Source organism: Siphateles boraxobius, unplaced genomic scaffold (genome assembly GCF_051911475.1).
Source record: "Siphateles boraxobius isolate OS27281-9 unplaced genomic scaffold, OSU_SipBor_1 86, whole genome shotgun sequence".
Lineage (NCBI taxonomy): Eukaryota > Metazoa > Chordata > Actinopteri > Cypriniformes > Leuciscidae > Siphateles > Siphateles boraxobius.
The window spans coordinates 9,166,458-9,186,677 of NW_027509215.1; the positions used below are offsets into that span (position 1 = coordinate 9,166,458).

General features: G+C 35.6%; 2 protein-coding genes and 1 long non-coding RNA gene across 6 annotated transcripts in view; all 3 read right to left on the bottom strand.

The window, feature by feature from the left end:
• eps15l1b (epidermal growth factor receptor pathway substrate 15-like 1b) overlaps positions 1-2,866 on the bottom strand; it is a 61,256-nt gene extending 58,390 nt beyond the window's left edge. For 2 of the 4 annotated variants that reach the window (XM_077222118.1, XM_077222119.1), the window contains exons 1-4: positions 2,132-2,180; positions 984-1,025; positions 706-795; positions 566-613 (exon numbers count right to left, since the gene is read on the bottom strand). In XM_077222118.1, the coding sequence (XP_077078233.1) occupies positions 566-613; positions 706-795; positions 984-1,025; positions 2,132-2,158 (207 nt within the window). In that variant the 5' untranslated portion in view covers positions 2,159-2,180. Of the gene's footprint in view, positions 1-565; positions 614-705; positions 796-983; positions 1,026-2,131; positions 2,191-2,789 lie in introns of those variants that run through there. The other 2 variants (XM_077222121.1, XM_077222120.1) reach the window with 2 other exon arrangements.
• LOC143731373 (uncharacterized) overlaps positions 1-20,220 on the bottom strand; it is a 315,959-nt gene that overhangs the window by 217,596 nt on the left and 78,143 nt on the right. The window lies entirely within an intron of this gene.
• calr3b (calreticulin 3b) lies at positions 3,442-11,663 on the bottom strand. The gene is made up of 9 exons (XM_077222001.1): positions 11,438-11,663; positions 10,306-10,407; positions 10,006-10,209; positions 9,803-9,897; positions 8,241-8,450; positions 8,052-8,165; positions 7,809-7,952; positions 5,002-5,094; positions 3,442-4,803 (listed from the first exon to the last, which is right to left on the bottom strand). The coding sequence occupies exons 1-9, from the start codon at positions 11,532-11,534 to the stop codon at positions 4,609-4,611; spliced, it is 1,254 nt and encodes a 417-aa protein (XP_077078116.1). The 5' UTR covers positions 11,535-11,663; the 3' UTR covers positions 3,442-4,608.

The window sequence follows — 20,220 nt, forward strand, 5'->3', positions numbered from 1 at the left end:
CCGGATCGTATATCATTTTTTCAAGGTTTTTGTTTCATGTGCGCCTTATCCATCTTTCGCGAAGAATGGAAGCTGTGTTGGAGTGTTTTGATGGTATTTTGGGTGCTGGGTCATATCGCTATACACAACTACACAATTTGCAGAAAGTGGAAGCTGAAAATCATCAGAAGAGCAAAAACAAAATGGATGATTAGATGGAGATGAATGACATGTATAGCAGCATAAGGAATTTTATTCTGTTTATGTCATAATATATCATACAGCTAGACCTATAACGAAAAGACATTTCCAACCAATAGCCTATTGACGTCATATCCGGGAGATAAATCAGTAAATTTGAGTAAAATCACAGGCTTCGGTTATCCCGTGCGAATGCGACACATGAAATTCAGATGTGGGGGGGGGGGTTAATTTCTAAATCACACGAGGTCCCCAGATAATACTAATCCTTGTGCGAATATGACTTAAGACTCCAAACGAATGAAGAGCTGATATAAAATTATATCAATATGACGGCAAAGATAATTTGCAAATGCCTATTCTGACATGAATCAATGGTATTTACCTTTTTATCCAAGTAACCTTTTCTTTCAGGATCTGACAGATCCCAGATCTGCAAAGAAAAGAAAAAAACACAGTCATTTCCTACCAATAGTTGCTACAAAAGGCTTTCAGATGTTCAGGGATGTGATTATTTTCTCTCACCTGACCCAATGTGCTGTCTGAAAGACCAGATTTCTTCAAGAACTGAGCGGCATCTGCAGCGCCCACTTTCCCAGTGTTTCCTGGATCCACCTAAAACCCAACAGGCCATCAGGAAATAAACATGAACAACACATTATCAGTATCAGCCAATATATTCATATTATACGGATTACTGACAATGGAAGCACAAAATATCAGGGCTTTATTGGCTACATTTCAAACAGCATTTGTAATTTCTATACAGGTTATTCCCTTCAGGAAGTAAAAATTGAATTTACCTGTCTGTATAAGCTCTCATATGTAGGGTTTCCACTTGATAGCTGCATATATATGAGTGAAAAAAATAATAATAGTAAAATAACAGCAAAATTATAAGTATAAGGGTAACACTTTACAATAAGGTTTCATTATTAACTAGGTCTAACAATGAAAATACCTCTAAAGCCGTTATAAATCTTAGTTCATGTTAATTTCCAATGTTTAATTAAAATCATAAGTTGGATCTGTTAAGATTATTTAATGGACCTGAGCTAACATGAACTAACAATGAACAGCAGCTTAATAAATACTGTATGTAATAAATGTTTTGCTTATTAGTTAATGCATTAACTAATGTTAAATAATGAGAAAAGTGTTGGTAAAGTGTTACTAATATAATGAACATGCTAGTTTGTGTGAACAGCATAAAGCTTGTCAAAAACATGTTTGGGCCAGAAGAAGAAAAAGAAGGAAAAGTGTATTTGCATACCATACAGTATTTATCTTTATTGCAGCATTATTTTCTTTATAAAATTTCAGCACATTTTCCCTTATCCTAATGTTTAACTATCACTTTTGTTTCCAAATTGTAGTATTCATGTTGATATTTGTCAATAGATTACAGTCATATGATTTTTCCAGAAAATAGCTGGATGTATAAATTATATATGATTAATGGAAGGGGCATTGATGACGTCACATAATGAAAACCGGTTTCTCTCTTTAAAGAAACTGTAAACAACCGGACTGCTGACATAACACATACGACTTATGTTTCTGAACAAAATTCTGAATAATTCACAGCTGTCACTGACATTAATCATATAAACTGGGCAGTTTCGTATCAGTTTCGTGGGTGTTACAGCTGTCAAGACATTAAGCGAGTCAAAAAGTTGCAAAACAGCGGCCTTGAAAGCGCAAATCGGTCAGTAATCAATTACTGGACGTCGATAAAATAAATTACTAGACAAAATTGAAAAGAATAAATAATAAATATTTGATAACAACAATCGATTACCGCGCGCGTTTCACATGAGAAACGACCTTTCGTGCCTTTATACTTAAACTAGATGTAACAGTCTTTTATACAACCAGAAAACATAAGTTAGAAAAATTCTCTGAAAATGCATTTTAAATTTTGATTCTAATCAACTTTTAAAGTCATTACCTGACTGAGTGGAGTGAGCGCCGCCATATTTCCTGATTCACGAGCACGCGCACAGGAGGAGTCTCGTGAGCGCGTAAAGACAATGTCAAATCGTGGGGGAAAAAAGTTACTAATTGATTAAAAATCTTATAATTAATATGACAGTGGTGGTTAATTTAACTAACTGATATTAACTTTAAATAAATTATGTTATTTTGAAAAGAAATGTGTATGTCAAATCTCAGAATGTGGACGATTATTATTTTCAACACAGGTAAAAAAAAAAAAAAGTAAAGAAGCAACAGAACGAAGAATATCTTTTAAAATAATTCATTTAGTTTAAAACTATATGTAAACCTATGTTTTTTAAGAATGTGTTGAGTTTACCGTAAGTTTAGGTTAGTTGGAAAAAGGTACAATTTAGTACATGTATCAGAAGTGCTTTACTTAAAAAATACTGTTTATTTGATTTATTTTAAGGCATCTTTGTTACACTGTAATTATATATTTAAGTACTGAGTAATATTAAGTAACTATATACTTACCATAGGGTTAGGATTAGGGTTTGGTTGGGTTATTTGCATGTAATTATGCATAATTTATAGTTATTACTATAGTAACTGCATGCAACATATGTTACAATGACAGTTTAAACTAAAGTGTTAACAGAAATACTTACATCCAACTAGTTTGCTTCCCAGTATTCTGCTGTAAAATGTCTCCATCTTGTGAATCAGTTATGGAAATGCAAGACATCTGGGGAAATAAATATGTAATAAGGACAAAGTATACCTGTTTTGCGATTATATATGTGGCAAAGATTATGCAAGCAACTGCCATGTTCATGTATTACTCTATTACTGCTTATTTTACCAGCTTGTGTGCAGTTCAAATGATAAAAAGGGGTTTAAATAATGTTTCAAGACATCTGTGAAACCGACAGATTTCCTTTGCTTTAGTGAGATCTACACAAATCGTACAGTCTCTAAGCAGATATCAACTTCATGCGCTGCTTCACATCTTTTTACAGGAGTTTGAATTGGTTTGAAACAGGAAAACTATCTCATAAAGCTAAACAGGGATGTAGTTTGAGATTTTTAAGTGCAATTCACATTATGAACCACAAAAATTTAGAATAAAACCTCAGATAAACATTCTAGAACTGATGAAATCACAAAAAGTCATATGTGTGTTAGTGTAAGCATGGAGAAATGTTAAGATATCCTCTTCATCTCTTCTTTCAGTGTGAATAACCATTCATGAACTATATCAAAAGTTCTGGAGTATGAAACCATGATGTGCTCAAACTCTCAAAATATTACAACTGCATATACAATAAAGTTATTTATTAAAACTTTGGCATTAATTACAACTCTCAACATGTAAAAAGGTGGTTTAAAGTCACTAAACAGGATTTTCAGTACTAATCCAATTTGAACATCACAGTGTGTAGACAACTAGTTTATTTTAACGTGGTTTTGAAAATCGCTGCAAATATTACCACATCCCTTATTGAAGCTCATTTATTTCTAAGTAACAAAAGCTTTTATTAAAAAAAAAAAGAGATTTACATCAGCTACAGACTGGACATCACAAATGTTACTGCCGCTGAAAATCTGTAAGATAAAACGAGCTCAAACTGCAAGACATTTCTGTTGTAATAAATAGAGCTGGGGGAAAAAAAAGGAATTTAACTGAATATCTTGTTTAGGAGATTAACAACAACCACAGCACATAATAACAGAACACAAAAGAAAAAAAAATCATCAGTGCCAAAGGAACATTATGCCATTGTGAATTTCATTTGCACTACAGTACAAACATTCATTGGTCCTACTTATTCATGAAATACAAGCAAAAGGATTTTTTTTGTGTAAATCGTTCGTATTGTTCAGAAACTCATTCTGCAACTATTTACACAAAAATGATTTTGTTTTGCTCATGTTTCAGAAACGAGGTCCATTGTTTGGAACCCAGCCTGTGATCCGATTAATCTCTTATTGACAACAATAGGGCAAAAATCAACATCCTCTTCCATTCCGTCTCATTGCAGTTTGCACTCATCACATTTTTGCAATGTGGAGAAACAACTGTGTAACATCGTTTACTATAACTGTTATTCATGTAAACTTCATTTCCTTCAAACCAACTGAATTGAACTGCGACCAACACCATTAACTAATATTGGGTATCAATTCTGCAAACATTAAAGGCACAATAAACTGATCGTAGATCAGTACTCGAAGATGTTACACATATCAGACTCCTGGTACCATAGAAGAAAAGACAATTCGTAAAAAAAAAAAAAAAAAAAAGTTTAATTGGCTCATTAATGGTCAATGGTTGCAAATTATTTGTATGGGCTGAGAACTTCCAGACGCCCTTTTGACCCCGTGTGACATCATAAGTTCCGTCTCTAAGAGTGTCATGTTTAGAATGAATGCACTGCAGTCGTTTCCCTGGCAACCGCGGAATGTGGAGGATAAATGCTTCCTGCTTTACAGTTCATCTTTTGGAAGCGCATCCTCTTCTCCTTCCTCTTCTGGAGGCTCTTCTGTCTCGTCCTCCTCCTCTTCCTCCTCTCCTTCATCCTCCTCACCCTCATCTGCTTCTGTGCTCTGCTCCTTGTTCTTCTCCTCCTCCTCTTTGCGTTTCTTCTCATCCTGTTCCTCCTTCATTTTCTTCTCGGGACCCTGTGGCACGACAGACAATTTGTCAAAATGTATTTTTATTGCTTATTAAGATATTCACTAGTTTAGCAACATGCTAAAGGATAGATGTATGAGGATAAAGGTAGCCGCCTATTTAGACAGTGATAAATAGACAGTTTTCTAAATCTTCTGGGCCTTTATACAGTGGTCAATGCATGGTTGTGTATACACATCTTGTACCTTTGTAGCACCCCATGTTTCATTTCCGAAATCCTCCGCTTCCTTCACATCATCGCCGATGAGGAAGTTGTCAAAAATAGTGCCAGACTTCACCTGGAGTGACAAAAACAGAAACAAAACATGATTAACAAGTGCATTGTATACATACAGTTCTTATTCCTCAATGAGCCAACTGTAATAATATTGTAATATCTTTTAAATCAGTTGTAATTGCTGCCTAACACATTCATTGTGTCCGTTTCACTGATTACATGTGTGTTTTGTGAAAAGTGCTATACAAATAAACTTGAATTGAACTGAATTTGAGAGAGGGTGAACAGTGACTCTTAGTGGTTCAACACTGCATTAAACAGGGCTCTACAGTGCGACCATTTTGCTCGCATATGCCCCTAAAAATCGATCCGTGCGAACCGGAAAAATGATTTACCAGCACAATGTGCGAGTAACTACAACCTACCATAATCGAAAACGAGAAGATAACTAAATAAAAACTAGTTTTGAATGACAAAAACTATGACGAAAATCTATTGACATTTTCGTCAACGAATAAAAACTAGACAAAAATGTTAGATAGTGACGATTTGGGAAGCGATCCAGTCAGAACTGATGTCCTGCGTTTGTAGATGCGCATATTTGTCCAGTAGTATTAGGGACGTGCTGCTGATCTACCAGCGGCACACGGGTTCACATGCGCTCCATGTCTCATGAAATATTAAAATATGTAAACGTTTGGGGGAATGAGTAGCGCAGTCATATAGATCTGAATGAGAGTGACGACGCATAGTTTTCTGTGCGCACACACTCGACTCGAAGCGTGCAGCCACACACACACACACACACACAACGCGCGAGGACTGCATTTACCTCTCTTTCGTGTCTGAATGGACAAATACACAACATTATGTCGAAATGTCCGTTTTGGAGAGTATTCTATTTTCAAATACTATTTAGGACGGACAGTATGCGAATTGGCACGCAGCAGTAAACTGTGTCGGTTAAGTCTTAAACAGTTTTGAGTGTATCGGATGTGCATCAGTGCAATTTGATCCGCATGTCATTTGACATGATCCGATGTCTTAAAGTGACAGTGAGTAATAAACCTAATGCAGTCTGTGTCCTTAATATTTATCAAGCAACAAAAGAAAAAGAGAAAAGCATTCACTGCTCGTTAATAGCTTTAATAAGGATTCATTATATTTCATTCATACAAATAAATATGTCTGCTGCTTGAAATAATAAAGAATGATGTATGCAAGTAGTTATAAAGAAAGCATATATCATTCATTGAAAGAAGACTATTCTACTTTAGGAAAAGTGGTTATATTTAATTAAGTTTTTTTTTAAGTCACAGTAGTTAAATCTGTATATGTATTGCATGTTCAAACTTTAAAATCGTTCATATTAACAGGTTAATAGATGTTTTCTCCGGGAGTATATGGGTTTGGACATTTTAGAGAAATTCTAAATGAATGCATTACAATTGAACTAAACCCATTATATTTTAGTCATCTAAATTGTTTTATTTTTAGTCTAGTTTTAGTTGACTAATACTAGTAAATACTAATACTCTCAGTTTCTCCTCCATGTTGTGGAAAAAGCCTCTGAAGTGAAAGATGCAGATTCACAGGTGTGCCGATGTGCTCCTCCTCCTGAGAGCAACACGTTCCCCTTGTTGTGTTTTACTAAAGTGATTGTAAAGTGTGATTTATACTTCTGCATCAAAACGACGGTTTCACACCATAGTTGAACAGAAAGAGAAGGAGCACACACGTTGTGTTTTTATATATATATATATATATATATATATATATATATATATATATATATATATATACAGCCAAAAACAATCAGAGTTATATCATTGTATATGATATAACAATCATATACAATCTGTATATGTGTATATATATATATACAGCCAAAAACAATCAGAGTTATATCATTGTATATGATATAACAATCATATACAATCTGTATATGTGTATATATATATATACAGCCAAAAACAATCAGAGTTATATTAAAAAATAACCTGTCTCTTTCTCGTGTACGTGTGTATGGCTGTGCCATGGATATTTTTTAAATATAACCCAGATTGTGTTTGGCTGAAAGAAGAAAGTCATGTACATATATGATGGCGAGTAAATTCTGTGATAATTTTAGGTGAACTATTTCTTGCTTTAACACTTGCTATTGTCTTACGTTTTTAAAGGTTTTGTAAATTTTGCGGCGTTTTTGTCATTTTATTATAATGTTTTACACGTCTAATAGTTTTTATTTATTTATATTTCAATTTGAGTCATTTTAGTACATCAAGTTAAACTAAATAGAAATGTTTCCCTTGGCTTGTATTTTGTTTCAGTTAATGATTTTTTTCTATCATTTATTTTACAAAAATGTTAATGTTTTAACTATTTTAGCCCTACTATAAGTTATTATATTCCTCTGAAATGGCTTAAAGGTGTGAGAGGAACCATAATTTAGTGATAGTAGCAAAACAGACCAAAACAAAATGTTTAATGTTGCCACAGTTAAAAAGCAGTAAATATGTAATAAAAATAAAATAAAAAAACACAATATTCACAATTTGCCTTTTAAAATCACTGTGAATATATAGTGAATATTCAGTAAAATACGTATGAAGTGAATGCATGTATTCCTTAAACAGTGTTTTAAAAGAGTCATGAATTGCATTTTTCACAAATGTTATAAAGAGGTGCACTTGTAATGTTAATAGGATACAGCAAAAGCTTTCATAATTAAGAAAATAATGGGAATTTAATGGAAACGCCCAGGCATTCTCTAACCTGCCAGAGATCCAGCCCAAGGACTCCAACGCTGTCGAATTTGTAGATCTGGGAATCAGGAGTGTATTCAGGGTTGTCGATTTCAGGATGCACCCAGACGCCCTTGTAGTTCGGGTTGTCGATCTGTTTGGGTTTCCACTCACCCTGCACAATAACAAAATGATAAATTAAGACCAGAGGCCTAAAACACTGAGGAAGTAGCAACAGTTTACAGAACAGAAATTTCTAGAAGGAAATCTGAACCTTGTATTCAGGGTTTGGGATTACGGCAGGTTCCCACTCTCCATCCATATCCTCATCCCAGTCCTCTGGCTTCTTGGCATCAGGATCAGGAATATTCTCAGGCTTATCCCAGTCCTGACAACATCAGACAGCAGAGTTCATGAAACTGAGCAGGCTATGTATCATTGGTGATATGAATCAGGATCAAACCTCAGGTTTGGTGTCGGTCTCGTCGTCGATCTTAGGACGGTCGTCCCAGTCCTCAGGTTTCTTGGCTTCAGGGTCCTTGATTGTCTTTGGGGGCAGAAAGTCCCAGTCCTCCTCCAGAGAGCCGGACTCCACCTTCTCATTGTCGATCTTCACCACGTACGTCTGATCCGGATTCAGGATCAATGTGTACAAGTGAGTCAATTCATCATCCTGGAGAGAAAGATAGAGTTCATTTAGTCAGCTAGTTAGATTTCAAAAGTTTTACAGATACTCTCAAACATCCCAGCATGCATTTTTCACTATTCTTTAAATATTATCACAGATGGTGTGAATTTCCGTTTTTTTTAATAGCACTTTCTACAACACAGACATTTTCAAAGCAGCTTCACATTAATAAACAGGAAACAACAGTGTTAATGTTATAAAATTAATCAAATGAGAAACAAGCCCAATGTCAAATACAAGTAGCTCTACAGAAGATAATAGTGTCATTATTGAGCTCAATTTAGTTCTCATCTGATAATGTCAGATAAGCGTGGGCGATCTTGCCAAAATTTCATATTACGATCTTATATCAAACAGTCACGATCCACGAACTGAATCATGATCTTCCCAATTTTGAGATGTACTATCACGAATATCCAGACTGGAACAAGTCTATGGACTTTATCTATTTGCACAATTTCAAACACAGTATTGCATTAAACAATCAGTTGTCAAAATAGTCATTAAACTCTGAGTTAAACTTTAAAACACTGCATAGTCTTCACTTTATGAATTAAATATACATTGATTCTTCTTATTAAAACTACTACAGTTATTCAGTCAAGAGCAGTGAGTGATTTTGTCTTTAGTTTCACATTAATGACACAGACAGCAGCATTAGGCTTTAAGACCGAATGCATGGATCTAATATAATGACATGCATCCGATTTCTTTCCCAACTGTTTTTCATTTAATACATACCTGACTGATTTTATGTAAATACTTGCCAAGACAGACATTGACATATTTCTGTGTATACATTTCTTGAGCGTTTAGACATCTCCGTCTCGCTTCGCACACAGAAAGCGCATGGGAATCAGTTTAATGCACTTTTAATAACTCTTTTTACAATATAGCATATACTGCATTTTACGACAGTCTCGTTACATGATTTTACTGATTTGGACGTTAAGTTTAGGGCTTTTAAGGAGGGGCGAAAGCACACCGCATTAAAGGATAGGAATTATATTTTTTTTATCTTGATTATCACGTTTTCATAATCATTGGAAGCCAAAATCGAAACTATAATTTGATTAATCCCACAGCCCTACTGCTGGTAAATTGTTTTTCAAATGCCATTCAGGAGGCAGTCATTACTGCAATTTTAACATTATTACGAGGACATAAAAGATCACAATCTCTACAATTCGCTTGAAAAGTTGATTGTGGACGTCTTCGAGATCGATCATGATATAAAATCGCCGCCCCTAGTGTCAATGCATTAAACAGATATTTATACTAATTAGTAATTGCCTTTTAAACCCATGACTATTCTGGATTTAATATCACTAACTCACCTTGCATTTGATCTCTTTCTTGATGAGGTGGTTCTTGCCTTTGTAGTTGAAGATGACGTGAACCTTCTTGGTGCTGTACCCGCAGATATCAGGCCCTGTTGACAAGAAAACATGAATAAATTACCAAACCAAAGACTATATATTTTCACAGACACGTGAATCCATTTACATAGGCGTTCAATAGAGAATCTTGGTCGACGTACCGAACATGACGTAATACTGGGAGTCTCCGTGCATGTCAGCCTGGTTGAGATCGGATGGGAAGACTTTGACGTATCCACCGCCGCAGTCGATCTTCTGCTCGTGTTTGACGGTAAACTGGATCACCAGAGGTTTGTCCTCATTGCTGAAGGGATCGAAGCGGGCTGAGGTGGCGTAGAAACGGGCATCCTGACTGGTCTGCAGCCCTGTTGGTGGACGCAGAGATGCAAATCATCATTGGTTTCTTTGCTGAACCAAAGAACTCATTTTTAGGGATGAGCGAATCATATGTAAGCACTTACCCTGGTCTTTCTCAGCATCTCCGTAGAAGTTTCCAGCGGTCAGTTTAAACTGCCCGTAGTCAGACTTGTGCTCGGAGTTCACCCATCGACTCTTCCAGGCATCTGAGAATTCAGAGAATAAAGTTAGAAACACAAAAACACACATACCAGGGAATGCAACTGTGACCAAGAATGAGTTTGATTTCCATTCTAAAAAGGCAAGGCAAGGCATTTATCTAGCTCTTTATCTATGAACTTGAAAAGGAAATGAGAGGAATTTATGCGTATGCACATTCCACACACATTAAATAAATCATATTTAAGGAAGTTTGTGGAATAACAAAGTTGGCAAGAAACTTCCTGTTCTTGCAAATTCCTTAGATAGTCACAAACAGTTTGCATGTACAAATGCAAGTTTTGCTTTTATTTTGCATTAGCAAAACTATGTGCCTATTACATTGGCATAAAATAAGTTTAAAAGGAACTTTTAGATACAAAGTTATCTTGTGAAATAAACAACACAATTAGACAAGGCATTGGATGATGACGATTATGTAAATGCAATGTACATAATTTGATATTTTCTATTCCTGTCCAGCTGCAGGGTCCCTATGGGTGTGGCCTTCTCTTTCGAAAGAGAGCTTTTTATTGGGCAAACATTTGGACACGCCCCTATGTGCAAGATGTGTCATCAGAACCTTTGGTCAGTTTTTCGTAAAAAATTTAAAAATGTGTATATTATTAATAACTATTAATTGTGTCAACTTTTAGGAGTACAACCAAAAAAAAAAATACAACCAACCTAAGTATAGGATAACTACAGATACATTTAATATATAAACTGGATATTTAACCTAAAATGGCATTTTCTTAAAAGTAAATGAACAACCCAATTACTATAATGCACTTCTTCAGTAATGCAACATACATTGTAAGAAAGAAAGAAAGAAAGATGTCAAAGGTTTCATTTTTGCTCTCGCAAACTATGCATAAACCAATACTGCTAATAAGTAAGACGATTCACTTTTTTAGCATAACAAAAGTATAATTTAACATCCTATTCTATTAATGTTTCATTCAACAACACATTTTAATGTCACTCATTAATGTTGTGACCTACAAATCAACCATGATACGTTAATGATCCACTTACCGCCATCCAGAAACTGCTCTTTAAAGTACACCTCTGCGTTGGCAGCCAATGCCAATAATGCAGCAGAAACAAATTGGAATAAAGTAATAATTTGCATTTTTGATAATTTGTGGAATTAAGCCCGCACACTCCCTCTCTCCCTTCCGTGCTCGCGCTCTGCTCTAGGGGTTTATCCGTGGCTCGGGAGAAGCGCGTGGCTGCACAGATGTCTGTCGCTCATTGGTCCACAGCGGACGCTCTCGACCAATCACAAGAGACCACGAAGTGCATGTCTCGCCTTCACACCGGATATTGTATCCGCCTCTTGTGTTGTTCTCCGATCAGCTGTTAGTGTTACACACTGACGTGCGGTCTCGTCGTGTGATTGGACAGTACTGACTCAGGATCAGTTTCTATGTCAACACTTCTGTGTGGAAAAAATCTCACTCAACCGGCCAACCCAAGACGAGTTCGCGGAAAACACTGCGATATGTTTTCCTGTAAATACAACCTGCTCTTCTCTGCTTTATCTGTAGACTTTGATATGATGAAACTGTAAAAGACAATACACTGCGTATTGTGTTTTAAGCCCTTCAGAAACGTATGCTGTATCTACAATGACAAAGCCTAACAATTACTTCAAACAAAGTGTTGAATCTGAGATACTAAAATATGTTAAAATATTTCATTGTTTATATAAATTAGGTCATGGATCATCTCTTAATAACATAAGCACATATCATGTTAGGGTTAATTTGCCATCTGTGTTTGAGTTTGTCAAAGTTTCAAGGCCTCGATTCAGATAGGATCAGGATCATGTGGATCACAAAGCTACAAATGTAGATCGTATGTCTACAATGAATGTTGACCTGATCTGAATATTCATTTCAGGATATTGGGAGTTTAAACTGAATTATCCAGTCATTCCTTCAGCAATAGTTGTTGCAGGACTGTATACAATAGCCTACATCAGAGGAAATAAACTCTTCACGAATAGATTTTATTAGGAATACGAGGAAGTGTAAGTGGCGTTGCATATTAAGGTTGATTAGTGCATTTACACACGTTCATGTAATAATAAAAATTGATAACAGTAGCTTATGGCACATTTAAGCCCCAGGCCATATTCACTCAATTTGTGTTGCACAGAAACAGGAAGCCATATGGGATGTAAATCCCATGGGTAAAGTAAATTATTTTCAGTTTTCATTTTTGAACTAGACCTTTAAAATGAATTATTACTTTTTGAATAAACTTGCTTGTGGCAGCATCAGTCTCACATTTCTCTGAAAAAAACTATGCAAACGGTCACAAAATGATCTTGCATAGGACAAGAGGTTGTGGGCATTATTAGTCTATTAAGCATACACACTGCAAAATTGTCTAAATACACATTGTATTGCTGTGGAGGGCCTCCAGGAACAGGACAGATGGAGGAACCTGCCAATACTTGTTATAAGTATAGACTTTATTTAAAGAAAGAAAATGTTATTTTTCCTTTGGGAATGGATTGGTAGTTGAAACTGCAATATTTCTGTAGCAGAGTTCATACTACAGAAATACGAAATTTACAATATACAAATAATACAGCATGTATACGAATATACAATATAAAATATACAATATACAGTACATTGCTCTCTCTTTCTCTTTTATGCACACACACACACACACACACACACACACACACACGTATATTTATAGGCTATATATATACACATATACATACACACACACACACACACACATATATATATATATATATATACAGTATATATATATATATACATACATACATACATAGATACATGCATACATACATGTGTGTGTGTGTATATATATACATACACGTATGTATGTATATATATATATATATATATATATATATATATATATATACAGTACAGTTTTTTAAAATATTTTTATATCAAGCCTGCATTTATTTGATTAACAATACAGAAAAAACTACCAATGGATAAAATATTATATCATTGTATAGCCTGTTTCAATCTGAAATATGTCACTTTCCAGAAGTAAAATTGTAAATGCAGTTAGAGTTAGTTTATATTGACAATGGAAATTCATGGATCTGCAGTTTAGAATTTGATGGTGAAGTTTAATTGAGCAGCAGTAGATGGAGCTGTGACTCTATGGTCAACTTCCTGAATAATGACAAGAAAAACTAAAGAATGACTACCGGTACTACAGATGACAACAGGTATTTATACAGCGCTGTCTGATCTTGCTTAATCCAAAATACATTGATGATGTGTGAGCAGTATATGTAATATTGGTGTACTACCTACTTATTGTTTTCATGAGACTATGTTGCATGTGTAATTCAGTGAGTCTAGTTTATATTTTAGGAATAAATACAGTTGTTTTGCTTTTTGAATGCAATTTCCAGTGTGATCTAATAATTATTTTAGGAGCACTATTTTAGATAGTCCATTTAGACTTTGTAAATTTGCAACTACATTTTAAAGTCTCCATGTGGAGAAAATCAAGATTTTAATGTTGTTTATATGTCTATGTGGTGTTTTTAATATTCTTTAAGACAAATCATGTGTAAATTCATAAGTCGACAGCATTGATGAGTATTTTCTCCTTAAAACTGCAGTGAACCAAAGACAGTCTCAAAAACACGGTTTGAAATCGCTGGTGTTTCTGACGTCACAAACTACCTTGTAATCAATAAGATCAACGTGTGATCGTCAACGAGTGGATCTCTGAGCTGAGTGAGTGAGTGGAGGTGGGACTCATTTGCATATTCAAAGAACCACGCATACTAAATGAGGCAAGGGTGTCGAGTTACAATCAAGATATTTTTAAGGCATGAAGAAAAAACATTTCAGGAAAAAAAGCTTAAATATGCATAAACATTTTGGTGATCAAAGATAAGTTTTTAAGGGATAAAATTATTCACTACAAGGGGACTAACTTTAACTAACCCTCACAGTCTACTAATACTCTATGAAAGTTAGTTGTCATGTAGTTGCAAAGTTACTTATAGTTAAAGCAGCACTAAGTAAGATTTCTTTACCTTAAAATAATGTTTCCAAAATCGTTTCAGTGGTTCATCAAGTCGTGACATGGTGAAATGCACTTATGCCACAGCTTTGCGGTCCTTTATCTGATATATCCATGCTATGTAAGATTCCTAGATTGGGTCGTGTTTCTGTAGTTCTAATGAGACATAAGAAAACTACTAATTTTACTTGCTTTACGGCAAGCGTTACAATTGCTACAATTGCTCGTTTGTGATGTCGCAATACATCATACTTTCATAAAATCATGCATCATACTCTACCTTGTCTGTGGCCATTGTTGATCCCAAAGCCGGTGCTGGATGAACAGAGAGCATGTGCGTGCGACAGTAGGCTGCGTAGGCTAAATTATTTACGACAGCTGTAATGGTCAATTCCGCTTCCAACCTGTAGGGCAACCGCAGAGGAAAAGTCACTTGGTGTTGCTTTAATATCAAAAGTGGACTATCGAAATAAAGTGTAACCAAAAATAGCATTTGATTTTGCTTCCGGTTCATTCGTCACATTGGACATGGAGGGTCAAGTTGACTGCAGTATTTCACTCTGTCTACTTTATTAAAATGCAGTAGGTCATCCAGGCATTCCTGCATACAGAAATCAGTCCCTCCAGAAAAACGCGATTATGCGATCTCATAATTCAATGCATAATCAGCCAAAGTCCGCATATTTATGCGGGGGCTGCATTTTTTCAAATACGCCGCACTTTCACCTCATAAATTGCCGATTTCCGCGCAAAATATGCGGGGCTTGCATGATTTCATAATCCCCGCATTTTCGTTGCAAAAAAGTCACATCTTAGCAGAAAGTTGAAAATGTTGCGTTGACTTCACACAAGAGCAGCCGTTTTCCTCTGTTGCCATGGGAACGTTATGAAGTGATGTAATAACGTGACGTGAACATGATCGAAAAGCTGTAAAACAGGAAGCACACATTTTTTAAATTTGTTTATGAATTTTTACAAAAGGCTACAGAACTTGTTTGACTCATCAATGTTTTGTAAGTTTGAGCCATGTGTTTATTAAGGTCTGAAATAAAACAAGATGGGATATAAATATTCCCAGCACTTTCTGTGATGTGTTATGCTTGCTTATCATATGAAGTAATAAGAAATGACTCGTTACATTAAGGTAGTAGCCTAGTGAGAACAGGGTGTTGGGAAATCACTTTTTTCTCTCTTTTTCATCAAACCGCAGTTGTTGCAAGTTCCCGCAATTTCATCGCATAAAATTGCATAAATATCCCGCATTTTTTAAGAAAACGTGCCGTGTAGGCTAATCAAGGATTTTTGCCTGCAACAATCACAAAAGAAACTCCGCATTTTTCTGGAAGGACTGAGAAATGTGCATACTATGCAATGCATGAGCACACAACGCATGCAGCAAAAATAGTATTGCAACATGCGATTCCAAACGTACCACATGTCCTTAAGCCGCAAAAAAGGGAAAACAACAGTCAAGCGGTTCTCGCTCCCCTCCTGTCGCCTTGCCAAACCGTCTCATTATGGCATTCAAAGAGGACATAGAAAAGCTGTAGAAATCAAACCCAATTAATTCCGCTTGCTTCCCTTATTATTTGCACCATAGAACATGTTCCTCTAATCAGAGAGTTAACTACATCCCAGGTTCCAGATCCCTGCACAGCGTGAGGACCGAAAAACACACACAATCAATTCATTATTATCAGACCCTCACCCGAGCGAGGAAAATACAGCGCAGGCGAATGAGTTACGCAGTGAATCACACGCTCAATGTTGCAGTTATAGTTCACTGATGAGGAAGAGCTCTTCTAAGCCTTTTAAAGAGTTTATTTTCAGCTCTATACCTGACAGATGTGTTTTTCACAGTAGCCAGTATTTAGAGAGTAGGGTGGCGGATAAACACTGCAAAAGTTATTTTCCTACTCAGTATTTTTGTGTTGTTTTTTCCGGTACAAATATCTAAACATTCCTAAATTAAGATATAATCTAACATCATAGTGGCGAGTGTTGCACGGATGATCACCACATGTTTTATAGTCAAATTGTAAACTTTTTAGCATTTTTCCCCATTCTGGGGATGCAGATCAGATAAATAAATTGTTTAATTTGAGTCACCTGTCGCTTGTTTTTAACTATGGATCAATTCCTTCAATTAAACCAGCCAGCATCCATGTAGAAATCGCTGAACTGACGGCCTCGTGACCTCTGACCTTTACTTCACATCTGTCTGCCGACACTAGTTACAGGTCATGTCATGGGTTGTCTTGACAGCCGATTAAACCATGTCACAACATCACATCACTCATACTTTATTTGATAATGAAGATTCATATATTTAGGGGTTCGAGCGTGTAGCGTTGATTGTAATTGTTCGAATTTCAATGGATTAGCATTTTCCCCTAAAAGTGAGGGCAGAGCAAACCGTAAGTTGTAGAGACTTGAAACTTTGAGGGATGGTAGTACTCACGCCGACTACAACGTCACCAAGTCTCGCCCCAATCGGCCTGATGGTGGCGCTACAGCGATCAAAAGTACTTAATGGATCATAACTCTTAAACCGCCTTAAGTGTCTTATATATTAATGATTTTTAGGTTTTATTCCTAGACCTTGTGTACTAGTCCTAGGTTTTTCACCCGATCTGAACTAAACCAGTGCAGAAAGATTCTCTGGAGTCAGATTGTCAATAATTATTAAAAAAAGACGCCAAAACTTTTTGAAGTGGGCGTGGCCACTTTTACTAAAACGACTTTCCCTCTTGAACAGAAAGAGATGATTTCGCCAAACTTGGTGCACTTATGTACGAGCTCGATCTGTGGTTGCGTGAAAAAGAACACAGCGACTGGCCACTTGGTGGCGCTATAAAATGTAAAAAAAAACAAAAAAAAACACAAAAATGGCTATCGTTACACAACAGTCCGTCCGATTGACTTGAAAACTGGCATGCGGTGTCTTTGTCACTGGTGCCGCGATTGTCTACGAGGACAATCGTGTGTCTCTAAAAACATCGACCAGTGATTTTCGAGCAGCTGTCAGACAAGGTTAACGCAGGCCAATCGGCTGATTGTAAAGCATTATCTATTGTGAAGGGTCCTTTCATTATGGGTTGTTGTAGCACTGTGTTACAGTGGAAGGGGACGAGCCTTATGCCGGGCGTATACATACAAAGGATTTTCACAGTCCCAGACTGAAGACCGGCAGTCTTTAGGAATCTTACTGGACTCTCGGCGCGCTCCCGTCGTCTCGATCGTTAAATGTGAGGTGATAATCTGCAGTCAGCGACCCGATTTATGCCAGTCTTTCTCTAGTCTTTCATATCAAACATGTTTGATATTATTGCAAGTCTTTAGTCTGAGACTAAAAACTGTGAACCCAAGTCTTTAGATGTGAGCTGATAATCTTATAAAGTCTTTTCTAAATCTTTTCAAAGTCTTTAGGTGTACAGAAAGCATTATTCATCCACACAGTCACATAGAGCCTAAGCACAGCGAAAACAAATTTCTTCCGCAAAATGCATGCAGTTTTGTTTTTTAACCGCTAGAGGGACAAAAGATACATTGTTTACCTTTACACCATATATAAATACACTAGATGTATATACTATACTATTACACTATACTATTTTTTTACATTTCTCTGGACTCTATAATAAATACATGTCTGACCGTTGGAACGAACCAAAACAACTAGAAAATCGAATTCATGACGATTTATGGTGATTTTATTTCCTTTAGACCTTTCCCTACATTGACGCTGATGAGGGGCTCCCCTGTTCCAAGATGGCGGCTCTATTGACGCATTTGTTCCAATGAACTGCCGTAACCAAGGCGAATTCTAGTGTTTATATCTATGCCTTTACACAATGTATCTTTTACACTGTGTCTGTACCACCATGGGAAAATCTCACAGTAAAATTGGGAGTTGTGAAAAATATGATACACCGGTGTTTTGCCAGATGAGAAGTTGTATCATCTTTTTACTCTTTTAATTGCTTTTATAACTGTTTTAATTTTCCTGCTTTTATTTTGTGATTATTTTAATTCCTTTCTGTAAAGCACTTTGAATTGCCATAGTGTATGAAATGTGCTATATAAATAAACTTACCTTGCCTTGCCTTTAATATCGCAAGCCATTTTGCTTCTCTATAGATAATTGTAAATAAACAAGTAAAAAATAATGGAAGATTGTTATTTATTTATCTTCTGTGGTGTAACTAACATTTGCATGTGCTCACTACATAATTCCCATACTTGCATTTTACTGTTATTCTGTCCTGCAAACTATGCTTGAGAGGAACTAGATTACAAGAAGATCTCAGTACATTTGAGATTAGAAAATGTATGTATTCTAAATGGCATTAAGTTTATTATTGTATTATATATTGTGCCAGTGAAGCACGGAAACCAGCAGCGGGACGTGGGGCAATTAGGAGCGGTCGTAGGTGCGCACACACACACACACACACACACACACACACACACACACCCCTCTGTCCCCTGTGGAGGGCTGATGGACGGCCGGCTCATCTTCTTAACAGGCTGGCCTGGTGCCGTTAACCTGCAAGGGCAGGCGAGGACAGGTCACTTCTCTCGCAACCTAGTCCGGGCCACTGAACACACTCACTAATGAGGGAAAGAACGCTTTTAATCACTAGTTGAGCTACAATGACTTGTATATGTGTGATATTTAAGACCACAGACAACAACTACACTTTAAATGTGTTTTAAAATGACCAAATAATCAATCAAATGTCCATAAAAAACTGAAATTATGTCAATAATATGATTTATCATATGAGCATTGCAATATACACTACCGTTCAAAAGTTTGGGCTCAATACAATTAAAAAAATTTTTTTTTTAAAGAAATTAATACTTTTCTTCAGAAAGGACGCATTAAATTGATCAAAAGTGACAGTAAAAATATTTATAATAAAGCAAAATATTTCTTTTTTAATTAAATGCTTTTCTCTTGAACTTTCAAAGAATCCTGAAAAAGATTAATCATGGTTTACACAAAAATATGTAGTTTTGAAAAATAACTGTTTTCAAATGTGATAATAATCATAAATGTTTCTTGAGCATCAAATCATCATATTATACTGATTTCTGCAGGATCATGTGACACTGAAGACTGGAGTAATGATGCTGAAAATTCAGCTTTGAACACAGGAATAAATTACACTTTACTATATATTCACATAGAAAACAGCTGTTTTACATTGAAATAATATTTCACAATATTAATGGGTTTGTTTTGTATTTTTAATCAAATAAATGCAGCCTTAGTGAGCAGAAGAGACTTCTTTTAAAAACATTAAAAATCTTACCGACCCCAAACTTTTGAACGGTAGTGTATATATATATATATATATATATATATATATATATATATATATATATATATATATATATATATTATGCTCGATGGAAACACACAAAGATCTACATTTATTCAAGTTTTACATTTAATTATATTTCAATTAAGTTTTGAGTGAGCTTTCTGTTTTATGAATTATAAAAGTTAACCAGTCATGCATTTTGATCATTCATCTTTATTCCAATTGTTAGTGCAAAAAAAGGTATCTCCAAACAAAAACAAAAAATCTATTCAATCTATTCAAGACATATTCAATCACAACCCCCGCAAAACAAACATAATGACAGTTAATATGCATGTCATACAATGATAAAGCTGCAACAATTGTGGCAGAATCTAAGTGTACACATCTTTAAAGAAAATACTATCTTCTTTGGCTTCATCGTAGTTCACAGAAATCCAT